The sequence below is a fragment of the Planococcus citri genome, chromosome 1, assembly GCF_950023065.1.
Source record: "Planococcus citri chromosome 1, ihPlaCitr1.1, whole genome shotgun sequence".
Lineage (NCBI taxonomy): Eukaryota > Metazoa > Arthropoda > Insecta > Hemiptera > Pseudococcidae > Planococcus > Planococcus citri.
This window is the reverse complement of record NC_088677.1, coordinates 23,631,872-23,644,710: the sequence shown is the minus strand read 5'-3', so window position 1 is coordinate 23,644,710 and position 12,839 is coordinate 23,631,872. Positions and strand designations below refer to the sequence as shown.

Below are 12,839 nucleotides of genomic sequence, written 5' to 3'. Positions count from 1 at the left end.
CCTCCCACCCCCCAAAAATACCATTATACTGATAAAGTGAACTAAGAAAACTCTCCATTGGTATACGATTGGCATTTTTTGTTTCTGGTCCACTAGGAAAACCGCCCTTTGCCTTCTAGTTCTCCTACCCCCAAAAAATATTTTAAAAAAATTGTGAAGTATATTTTAGGGTAACTAGTAAGTATTTTTATGGCCCGAAATATTGAAAAAGGTTCTATTTGACGAAATCACAATTTTTTTCAAATAGGTAACGATTTAAAATAAAAGAGAGCTTCAAAATATGTATTGCTGCATTTGATGTCCAATTCAAGTAGACGTCTATTGGAATATTTTCACTGTTTTCTTTCAATTGGAAAGTATTTATTTCACCCGAATTCCTCGAGTGAGATATTGAAATGATCTTAATTTCAGTAACAGGAATTCGTTAAAACCATTTGTAGATAATATTTTTTGACGATTTATATTTGAAAATTCATCTTCCTTTACATTCCCATCGTATTCGAGTAATTCTTTCAGGCCACTTGCAGCGTCCTAAAAAATAAATTTACATCTTAATGCTGATCCAGCATTATATTTATGAAGTATAGAACATGGAAACCGCCGCTGGTGTTTATTTTCTACGTACGAATACATAGTTAGGGTACATATTACGACAAATCGTCAAACGTGAGAGATTCTACCTATTCTATTACACCGTTTTTTTTTTTATTTCCGGAATTACAAACAATCAGCAGTTAATACTCTTATAGGTTTCCTGCTTTGTTATCGATACTGAACCAGTAGCAATTTTTAATGGGCATGATAGATGAACATACTGTAATTTGAATCGAAAATTTCTCGTTTTAAAAGCAGAAACCATTCTTTCGTTGTCAAACTTGCCAAATGTGTATTTTTTCATCCATGATCCAATGGTCTGAACTGGAATGACGATACACAACTGTAGCATATGTCACTGAAAACTCGTCACTATATTTTATTAATTATTAAGAAAATTCAATGGCTGATCTAATGTGAAGAAAAAGGCCTGCTCGGCCAAGCATCTTGTAAAGGCCAATTTGAAATTGTGATTTTTATTCCCTTCCGCGTCCTCCATGATTTAATACAATCAAAAATTAGGTTATCACTTCGAATAACCATTTCGTCGAATAAATTTTTCTCGAGAGTTATTTTCCTGACTTTTCTACTGAATTCTCGAATCTGATTTTTCGAACGTTCATTTTCCTGAATTAATATACTCGTACCTATTTTGAAATGTATACGAATTTCAACCAATTTTAGCAACGAAACGAAACTTTCAGTCAGTTTTGACAGGAAACGAGTCTTCCCTGCAATTTTGATAAAGACATATAATTTTTTTGTAATTTTCTCGAACAAAAAGGAAGACTTTTTGGTAAATTATGATGAAAAAAAAATTGTTTTTTATGGAATTTTGGCAATAAAAGTTAAATTATTAAGTAAATTTGACAAAAAGCAGGCTTTGTCAGCAATTTTGACGAAACAAGTTTTTTTTACGATACTTTTTTCGTAAAATCGAGTTTTTTGAAATTTTGGATTGTGACAAATAAAATAGGTAGAATACGATATGGTATTTTGATTGTAATAGGTACATGACTTGATTTTTTTTCTTGCAATTTTGACCAAAAAAAAAGAAGAAACAGATTTTTATGACAAAAACGCAATAGGTACATTTTAGAAATTTTGACCCAAAACATTTTTTTTCTACAATTATGGCAAAAAAACAAGACTTTGGAAATTTTAATGAAGAATATTTTTTGGTAGTTTTGACCAAAAATAGGTATATAGGTCTTTTTACGGTTTTTACAAAAAAAGTTCAATTATTTACAATTTTGTGGTCGTTTCATAGAAAACTGATATTGGAATTTTGACAAGACATGAAACAACAGATTTTAGTTTTTTTTTTTTTTTAATAACAATTTTGACAAAAACAAGGCCTGCCAACTTTTATTATTTAAATAAAAAAAACGGATTTTTTCGCAATTTTGAATAAAATTGTAGGAATGTAGGTAGGTATGTCTGTTTTTATATTTTTGTTTTTTTTAAGACGATTTTTTAGAGCAGTTTTTTTTTGCGACAACAAAGTAAGACTTTATGGAAACGTTGACCCAAAAACTGAAGGTTTCCCGCGATTTTGACAAAAAACATAACTTTTGACAATTTTGATACAACAATAGGTTTTTTTGAAAATTGAGAGAAAAGGGCTCTTTTTACACTACATACTTGCAAAAAAATAGGATTTTTTTGCAAATTTGGCTTTAAAAAAGGCTAGTATTTTTTTGTAATTTTTATGAAAACTTAATTCTTTTTAAAATTTTGACGGTCCACGAAATGTTGTCCAGAAAAAGGGTTTATTCTGCAATTTTTGCAAAATAAAACAACTTTCTATCAATTTCAATTAAAAAACAGGCATTTTTCGCAATTTAAAAAAAAAAAGTCGTTTTACAATTTCTATAAAAAAAGTAAGATTTTTTGATAGGTAATTTTTATAAAACATTGTTGTTTTTTTTTTGCAATTTTGGCACATAAATGCAGATGTTTTTGGTGACAGGAATGCAAGACTCAAGGAAATCTTGATCAAAAAAAGATTTTTCTCTTTAATTTTGGCAAAAAAAAGCGGAAATTTTAACAAAAAATATATCCTCACTCGCAATTTCGAGTTTGACACAAAACACACGATTTTTTTAAAGACAAAAGAGCAAGACTTTCTGAAAATTTTTATCAAAATGAGAGTAAGTACCTACCTAGTACCTACCTAGTACCTACACTGAATTTTCTGACAATTCAGACTTCTAAAACAGAATTTTTGGGACAAAACAGCGATATGTTCCTCTGAAAATTTCGATTAGAAAGGAGGGGGTTTTCTGCATTTTTGGTAAAAAAGTCTTTTTAGGAAGTTAGATTGGGCCAAAAAAATTGGTATTTTCTGCAATTTTGACAAAGACGTGAACTTTTGCACACCAAAGTAGGTACATACGAGTACATCCATTCGACATAATTGGGGTTTGAAAAATTTTGGGTAATTTTTTATTTTAATATATTTTCAACAGTTTTTATACTTCATATTTTTAAATCGTTTCAACACTTTTTCATTCATTTTTGACGAACTTTATCAACATTTTTATGTTTTTTTTTGGTAATTTTCTTTTAGATTATTTCAATACGTTTTAAACTCTTTTTCGTGCATTTTGCTAAAAAATTTATCAAAATTTCATTCATTTATGATCATTTTCAGTGATTTTAACGTAGGTATCTAGTTTTTGATCATTTTTACATCATTTTAACACGATTGTAACGTTCTTTTTAGTGGTTCAATGATCCGCTTCTTCAATAAATATTTACTAAAGGGATAAAAAAAGATCAAACAGGTATATATTTATACACTAATTGATCATTAAAACGGGCAATTGAATGCATCGAAGCGAAGAACGTATGGCATTCGAAACAAATCCATAAACGTAAATTTGTATGCATTGTAATTCTCAATAAAAACGAAAATATTATAATGAAAAAGGAAATATTATTACGATCGCTGTTGCAACTTGCACGCAACAAGAGTGAAATATACGAGCCGGTAAAAGTACATACCAGCAATTCATCGAGCGGCATAGTTTACTACTCGCAGATGAAGTATGTAGATAGAATGTTTATAAGATTTTGGCGGGAATTTTCTCGTTAACTTTGCGCAGCGGCATTATCGTAACCGATGAGGTTCTACCGAGGTGCGATTATTGCTAGTTGAAAACTTTAACCAATACCTCGCCTGGTGGACGTGAAATACCGTCCGCCGTGGCAATTTTTGAAAGCTCGAAGAGAGCCTATTAATCCTCTGAAAATTAAAAGTTCCGTACTTCAAATTCAAAGAGTAATGAAATGGTAATGGTACAACAATTTTAACATTCAAAAATCAACAAACGACAGAAAAAGTTCAAAATTTGTATTCTTTTTAGAAAAAAAAAATCAATGATTGATTTCATTTCAAACTTAGTTACAGCTTGAATTAATTTTTCAAAAAATTTCTCTAAAATTGAAAACGTTTCATCACTTATTCCCAGAAAATTTGAACTGAGCTTATGTACATGATGGTTTATTTAAACAAACATTGAAGACCTCTGAATGGCCTTTTTGAATTTTTTCCAGTGCTTTTTTATCGCAGTTTTTGACAATTTTTGGAACAAAAAAAAATCGAAATTCGATCAATCACGTTCTTATAGGTAGAATTGATAAATATTGAAAAACACGAGGATTTCACAAAACATCGCATCGCAATGCTATTTTAATCAACAGAACATGATTTGGATCAGAGTTGAAAAGTTTCATCTAAAATATTGCTGTCATGATTACGTGATTTTCGGAATGTTTGAATAAGTGTCATACCAGCCATCAAAATGCGTTAGAATCTCGCGAGAAATAGAAAAATTCAAAGTATATTAAAATATTTTTTGGGCATTTTTGAAAAATGTTGAGCTCAAAATTGGCCCATGATTTTTGAGATTATTGAAAAAGTGTCACGCGGCCAATTAAAATGAGTTAAAATTTCGTGAGAGGAACATCTCAAAATTTAATTTTCAAAGTGAAAGCTCAGCTTTTTAATGTCACTTGAGTACAAAAATTTATACTGGAACTTTTTCGAGCGTTTTTGAAAAACGTTGAGCTCTCAGAGTATCGTTTTATCGCCTAATGGTGATGAACTGCATTAAATGGCGTGCAATTTTTCATAATCTGTTCACTTTGAGAGTTGCATCAGATGAATTAATGAATAGGTGATTATTGAGAATTTGATACGGATAAATTATTTTTAAGTAGGGGAAGGGCGTACAAGTTGACGAAGTTAAGCTTCAAAGCTACGTATCTCAGGTTGTAATAGACTTGGGAAGTTGATTTTTGCGGCAAAACATACCTTGAACGTTTGGCTAACACATATCTCATACGTAATAATTTTAGTTGAAAATTTGATGGTGAAATTTTGAAAATTCTGGAAGAGGTCAAATTCGTCAACTTGTTCACCATGGTGGACAAGTTGACGAATGAAGGAGGACAAGTTGACGAATAGCAAAATTTTCATTAAAATACATGTAAAAAATCATCCGATCGTACCCTTTCCCCCTTTTTGCATTGTACTCATTCTTCATGACTTATTTTCGAAAATTCTGTTGAAAAAAAATCAAAAATTTCACAAATAAAAATTCGTCAACTTGTTCGACAAGCAAATCCAAATTTTTTTAAAATAGCTTTTAAGAGGATTTTGATCGCACAATGTTTCCCTTTTTGCTTTGTACTTATCGTTCATGACTTATTTTCGAAAATTCCGTTGAAAAAAAAATCAAAAATATGACTGATAAGAATTCGTCAACTTGTCCGACATGAGGATCAACATTTTAAAAAATTATAAAAAATTTAATTCTGCATAGAATCACTTGCAAATTGCATCAAAAGGTAGAGAACACTCAACTGTTTGTAAAGAAATTATCCGGAACTGGAAAACTTCAACACAAAATTCAGCAAACCTTATGGCGCGACCTGTTAAAACTATAACAGCACATGGAAAAAACGATTTTTTGATCTCACTTTTTTTTATTCAGCTTTCAACAAAAATCCTTTTGTCATGGTGTGTAGGCATGCAAGGCCCACCACATACTGTAATTTGATGCTGCTACCAGCTACCTATAGTATTTTAGGAGAAAATCGGAATTCGTCAACTTGTTCGCTTCGTCAACTTGCACGCCCTTCCCCTACATTGAATGAGATAAAAACTCCCTCGTGTCTGTTACGATTACTGACTAATACGTCTTTTTCTGGGTAAAAGTATAAACTTGCTAAAAGTGGACTAAGTATCTCAATTCAAAATTTTCCATTGAAACTTCTTTAGAAAAAGTGTCATGCGATCAATTAAGTACATACTTACAAATTACGTAAGAAACCCGAAAAATTTCATAAATTCTTAAACCCCAAATTTTGGATCATAACTTTTAGGTTTTATGAAAGTGTCCTGCGACCCATTAAAATGATAAATTCGTGAGAAATTCAAAAATTTATATCGTAACTTTTAAAAATTACATTCAACGAATTTTCAGCTAAAAAATTGGATCATGATTTTTTTATTTTTGAAATTTTCGTTTGACCCATCAAAATAGGATAAATTTCTGCGAGAAATCAAAAATTTCCTATCGAAACATTTTTTGAGCTCTTTTGAAAAATTCTGAGCGCAAAATTGGCTCATGCTTTGCTTTCTGAAATTCTTGAAAAAGTGCCATGCGACCTACCAAATTGAGTTGAGATTTCACGAGATGACGAGAAACCCAAAAATTGTCATCGAAACTATTTTGAGCAAAGTTCAAGTTGAAATTTTTACAATCCAAATTGGATCGTGATTTTTGGAATTTTTAGAAAAGTGTGATGCGAACTTTAGATGAATTAAAATTTTGCAAGAAAATCAACATTTCCTGTCGAAACATTCTTCGGAGCATTTTAAAAAAATTTGGAGTGCAAAATTGGCTCATGCTTTCTGAGATTCTTGAAAAATTGTAATTACGCGCTTTCAAAACGAGTTAAAATTTTGCGAAAAATTCAAAATTTCCTTTCGGAACATTTTTTGAGCATTTTTGAAAAATTGGGAGCACGAAATTAGCTTCTGATTTTTGAGGTTTTTGAAATTCAAAAATTTTTCTAGATATCGACATTTTTTTGATTGATGAATTTTGATTCTAAAATTGGGTCATGATTTTCTAGATTTTTGAAAAAGTGTCTCGTGATCCATGAAAATGAGTTGAAGTTTTGAGAGAAATCAGCCCAAAATGAGATGATCAAAATATGTTGAAATCTTGCGATAAATTCAAAATTTTCTATTGAAACATTTTTTCAAGTATTTAAAAAAAATTTTCAGCTCAAACTTGAACCCACAAATTTCCATTAAAACTATTTTGAGCACTGTTGATAATTTTTTAAACCCAAATTGTATCATATTTTTTGGGATTTTTGAAAGTGTCGTGTAACCCCTAAAAATCAGTTTGAATTTTGTGAAAAATACAAAAATTTTTATCAACACTTTTTTTGATTACATTTTCGAGATTATTAAAAAAGCATTAGGTATGTGACCTAAAGTGCATTAAAATTTCGAGAAAAATTCTAAAATTCCTACCGAATCTTTTTGTGAGCATTTTTGAAAAAGTTTAAAGCTTAAAATTGGCTCGTGCAAATTCTAAACGAAAGTTTTTTGAGCATTCTTGACAAGTTTCAAACTCAAAATTTGGAAAAGTCCAATGCGACCCATCAAAATGGGCTGGAATTTCGCGAGAAATCCAAAAATTTGTTTCGAAAAATTTTTGAATAAATTTGACAAATTTTGAGTCCAAAATTGGGTCACGATTTTCTAGATTTTTGAACAAGTGCAAAGTTAGAATTTCTCGAGGAAACCAAAAAAGTTTCATCAAAACTATTTCGAGTATTTTTGAGAAGTTTTAAACCAAAAATGAAGTTATGAAGTTCGGGATTTTTGAGAACATGTCATGGGATCCATTAAAACGACTGAGAATTTAGCGAGAAATTCCAAATTTTCAATCAGAATTTTTTCAGATTATATTTGACGAATTTTGAACCAAGAATTGGGAGATGATTTTCTGAATTTCTCTAAAAGTGAGTTGAAAATTTTTCGGGAAATTCAAAATTTTTCATTGATACTTTTTTGAGCATTTTTGAAAAATTTGTAGCTTAAAATTGGGTCGTGGTTTTTGAGATTTTTGAAAAAGTGTCATGCGACATATCAAAGTAGATTAAAATTTGGCGAGAAATTCGAAAATTCTTATCAAATCTTTTTTTGAGCATTTTAAATAATTTGAAGCTGGAAATTGTCTTGTGATTTTTGAGAATTGGTATTGAAAAAGTGTCATGCGACCTATCAAAGTGCATTAAAATTTCGCGAGAAATTCAAAAATTTCTATTGAACCTTTTTTGGAGCATTTAAAAAAATTTGGGGCATATAAGATTGGCTCGTAATTTTTGAGAATACCTATTGAAAAAGTGTGATGCGACCTATCAAAGCGGATTAAAATTTCACGAGAAATTCGAAAATTCCTATGGAACATTTTTTTGAGCATTTTTGGAGAATTTTGTGCCCAAAATTTTGTTAAGATTTTCAAGATTCCAATCAACTGAAACGTCCCTTACTTATAATAAAACGATTGGGACATGATGATTGAATTTCTTCAAGCTTATTAATTAATATGAGTAGATACCGATTTTGGTGGATGTGCGAATCTATCTTATCACCCGATTGTGATGAATTGCATTTAATGGCGTGCAATTTTTCGTACCTACCTAATCTGTATACTTCGAGAATTTGCATCAAATAAATTGATGACTAATTATTGATTTAATGAAAAAAAATTATTTTTACATCGAATGAGATAAAAACTCCCACGTGTCTGTTATGATTACAAAGACTTTTCCTGTATAAAAAGTAGGTACTGATAAAATACTCTCATTGCTTACAAAAACAAGGTGGTGCGTTAGATTTTTTTCTGATCTCGCCAATTCAACTGTGATTTTTCAATATACTTATACTCCGCGGACGGAACAGCCGTTCAGCATCATTTGCCTTTGCATGAACGAGTAATGACGAGCAGCTGTGTCGCTATATTGTGTTAATTCGATATCGGAAGTGAATAGTTCATATTAACTCTTTTCTTACCTATTCATATTCGTCAATAATTTTTCAATCAAAATGGCAAAAGGTGTTTTTAATTTCGTAATTTTGGTTTTCTTATTTTCCTACGGTGTTTTGTCAGCCCCTACTCCTACCCCTACCAAATCAGTTGTTTCCTCAAATAGTGATAACTCTACAGTACCATCCGCGTCATTGTTAAATGAAAGTAGCCAACTACCAATGCATGAGAAAACCACTGTTGACGCAAAATCTGCCTCATCACTGGAAGAAACGGATAAATCCAGAACTCATTCGCCTTATAAACATATGCTCTCAAATTTGCAACAGTATATGTCCAGTTTGCAACATGTTAATGCATTGACTCCAGCTGCATACTCTAGTTATTCTTCTCCATCATTCGGATCTGGATACTCAAGTGAAGTCTTACCTTACTACGGATCTTACGGTGCTTCTTCATATGCTCAATCTGCTCCGGTATATCATTCACTTCCAGTCTTTCCTGCAGCTCCAGTAGCTGTCCAATCAGTTGATCATGCTCCAGTAGCTGTGTCTCAAACTACTGTCTCAAAACCAGTTGTATCTTACAACCAGTACATTGTTAACCAACCAGTCTACTCAGTTTCGCAAAAGGTCATCCATAAACCCATCTACACTGAGCTTTTGGAAGTCGTTCATCGACCAGTTATTGCTGAAGTCGCCGAAGTTATCCATAAACCTGTTGTTACCAAATTGCAACAGGTCATCAAGAATCCTTTGTACACTCAGCATATCATCAAAATACCATCGTACGGTTTGGTCAAACAAGAAATTTACCAGGCTCCTTTGCAATTACAGGGAGGTACCATTCATGTAGTTGATAAACCAGTCAGCCAAGTTGTTCACTTACCTCAACAAGTCATTCAACAAGTAGCTGCTCGTGTTGTGCAGATTCCAGTTGTTCAAGAACTTGCCACAATGACTTCTTACCATGTACCAGCAAAGTCTGTTGTCACAAATGGATTCTCCTATGGTAGTTACCCATCATCAATTGGATTTGGGTATGGTTACAGATCTAGCTATGGATTAGGCTCCAGCTACGGATTAGGCAGCTATGGATTGGGCTCAGGTTATGGAATTAGCTCTGGCTATGGATATGGCGGATCATATGGCAGTGAATCTGCTTACCAATCCTACCTGACCCCATCATACGGATGCAGAGCCACTGGTACTTGCCCCACAGACACTGAATCTGACGAAGAATTCACCAACTTTCAAGCTGCTCCATCTGCCTTACCTTACTCCTGGCCATCAACAATGCAATCCACCTACAACAATGCGCAAATACCAAACACCTTATTCAACGAAGAGCCAGCTTATGTTGCTCTTGGTCAACCAATCTTCAGTGGTTTAAGTGACCAGCCAATCAATAGCCAAAAAGAAACAGAATCCTCAGCTGAATCTGATTCTGAACAACTAGAAATGACCGGAAAATCTAGGGAAAGTGATAACAACGCTATCAAGAGTAAGTCCGTGATTATAGCTGATTTAATCAAAAATGACCCAATTGCTTTCAAACAATTCAACCAACTTGTCAAAGATGTCAAAGCTAGACACCCCGAAGCCGAAGCACCAATGACTATAGCTGATTTAATCAAAAATGACCCAATTGCTTTCACACAATTCACCCAACTTGTTGAAAATGTCAAAGCTGGACACCTCGAGGCACAAAGCAGTGAAACGTTCAATATTGACGAATCTCCCCAACAATAAGTCAAGGAATTAGCTGACAAAGACCCTACTAAATGGGCTGAAATCTACAGCAAATTTCTGAAAAATCAACAACAATGAAAGATCAAGGTAACAACCAATACACCAATGGAAAGTCTAATTCGTCCTGGTTACGATTTTTTACAATGATTTTTTCAACATTGAAAAAGGGTAGCTTTGTTTCCAATGTTTTTCAATTGTGATTTTTGATAATTTGTTTTCATTTTTCTTATTAAACGTGCATCTTTTCATGCTTTTTTTTTATAGTGGATGGATTGATTAAGTATTTGAGGTCCACAAGTGGGTATTTTCTCTCGTTTAGAAAGTGTTATTGCGTGAGTAGGTATTGACATTTTGAACCAAATTACTGATAATTGGTGATACGAACTTGGTAAATTGATGCAGTATCATAGCAGGGTCATTCCACGTCAATTAGACCAAGAAGTGGTTGGTGGGTTCGGCGATTTTTTTGAAATTTTTCCTGTGGAAAGACCTTCCGAAGGGATGACCAATGGCGCAAATCGCAGCCATCTAGCCCATTTTTAACGGCAGCCAGGGGGTGTCAAAGTTTTCAGTTAACATAAAATATCATCCATTTCAGCAGTGGATTGCTCGATAACCGCGATACCTACCAAAATGGAACTTTTCCCCATAGTTAGAGGTTTTGAAAGGCTTTTAGGTGATATCATAAAAATCAGTGTTGCCACTTTTTTTTGTACAAAAAATTAGCTCAAAAAGTTTCAAAACGTCGTTTTCATATCGTTTCGACTCTCAAAAATTCTAAAAAAAATATATTAAGAGACAACTGTTCATGCTGAACAACATATTGAAAAATTGGGATGGTAACTTGTAACAAAGTCGATTTAAAAAATTTAAACTTTGCGAAAAAATACGATTTTTTGATTTAAAACATGAAAAAAAGTTTTGATTGGTAAAGTTGACCCATTTGACCCCTATTTTTACATATCTGTTGAAAAAGTTGAAAAACCCCCTTCACTCGGTGAAATTAACTCATCACAAAAAAATCAAAATTCAAAAAAAAAGCCAATTTCATTTTTTTTACTGTGAGTGAGATTTTTATCAACTTTTTCATGAAATACGTCAGAAAGTGGTCAAAATAAGACAACTGAATAAATTTAAACTTTTTTTGATGTTTGAAATTGAAAATTCAATTTTTTCGAATTTTGATTTTTTTGTGATGAGTTCATTTTATTGAGTGAAAGGGGTTTTTTCAACTTTTTCAACAGATATGTAAAAATAGGGGTCAAATGGGTCAACTTTACCAATCAAAACTTCTTTTCATGTTTTAAATCAAAAAATCGTATTTTTTCGCAAAGTTTAAATTTTTTTAAATCGACTTTGTTACAAGTTACCATCCCAATTTTTTAATATGTTGTTCAGCATGAACAGTTGTCCATAATATATTTTTTTTAGAGTTTTTGAGAGTCGGAACGATATGAAAACTACGTTTTGAAACTTTTTGAGCTAATTTTTTGTACAAAAAAAAGTGGCAACACTGATTTTTATGATATCACCTAAAAGCCTTTCAAAACCTCTAACTATGGGAAAAAGTTTCATTTTGGTAGGTATCGCGGTTATCGAGCAATCCACTGCTGAAATGGATGATATTTTAGGTTCACTGAAAACTTTGACACCCCTGGCTGCCGTTAAAAATGGGCTAGAGGGCTGCGATTTGCGCCATTGGTCATCCCTTCGGAAGGTCTTTCTACAGGAAAAATTTCAAAAAAATCGCCGAACCCACCTACCACTTCTTGGTCCAATTGACGTGGAATGACCCAGCAGGTAAATGAGTGAAAATCGAGTATGAATTTTGAATTGCGAATACGAGACATTGAAGTACATAGAAGGTAAACTCATATGATTTCATCTTCAAAGAAAGGTTAGGAAAAAAAATTAGAATTTTGGATGGGTACATAATTTTTCTCAACGTGAAAATACTTCATCTGGAAAAATACTCTGGGATGCAAAAATTTATTCTAACTTAAATTTTCGATTCTTCTGATAAAGATTAAAAAATGGTTTTTAGAACGGTATCTTGTACGAGGAAAAAATTATTGACAGGTACGTTCTAAATCAGTTGAATGATTTTAAAAGTTTGCAATGCAGGTGTTTTTTCGAATAGGTATCATTTCTGTTTGCTATTTTAAGTAGAATAGCATCGTGAGCCGAATAAATGAATTCCATTTTGAAAACTAAGATCCTCCGATTTGGCTCCATCTTCGGATAGATCCAGCTCAAGCTGTGAAATTATTAGCTTGATTATTTTCTTCTACTGTATTTTGAAAATTTACCCAAGTTAGAATTGGAAACATCACTTTGAATAAAGCACAAAGGCTGAAAGCATTGAACATTCTGAAGTGAAAAAAGTAGGTACTCAAATATTTCAACAAAAATG

General features: G+C 32.3%; 2 protein-coding genes and 1 non-coding gene across 3 annotated transcripts in view; 2 read left to right on the top strand and 1 right to left on the bottom strand.

The window, feature by feature from the left end:
* The window catches only part of LOC135849973 (ferritin heavy chain-like), a 226,659-nt gene that overhangs the window by 196,549 nt on the left and 17,271 nt on the right, over positions 1 to 12,839 (bottom strand). The gene's annotated exons all lie outside the window — the stretch shown is intronic.
* On the top strand, positions 3,693 to 3,832 carry LOC135833517 (U4 spliceosomal RNA). The gene has a single exon (XR_010556485.1). It is a non-coding gene; the product is annotated as a U4 spliceosomal RNA (small nuclear RNA).
* On the top strand, positions 8,487 to 10,672 carry LOC135849953 (uncharacterized). Its single transcript, XM_065370617.1, has one exon. It carries the CDS (start codon positions 8,735 to 8,737, stop codon positions 10,424 to 10,426), a length of 1,692 nt encoding a protein of 563 aa, XP_065226689.1. The 5' UTR covers positions 8,487 to 8,734; the 3' UTR covers positions 10,427 to 10,672.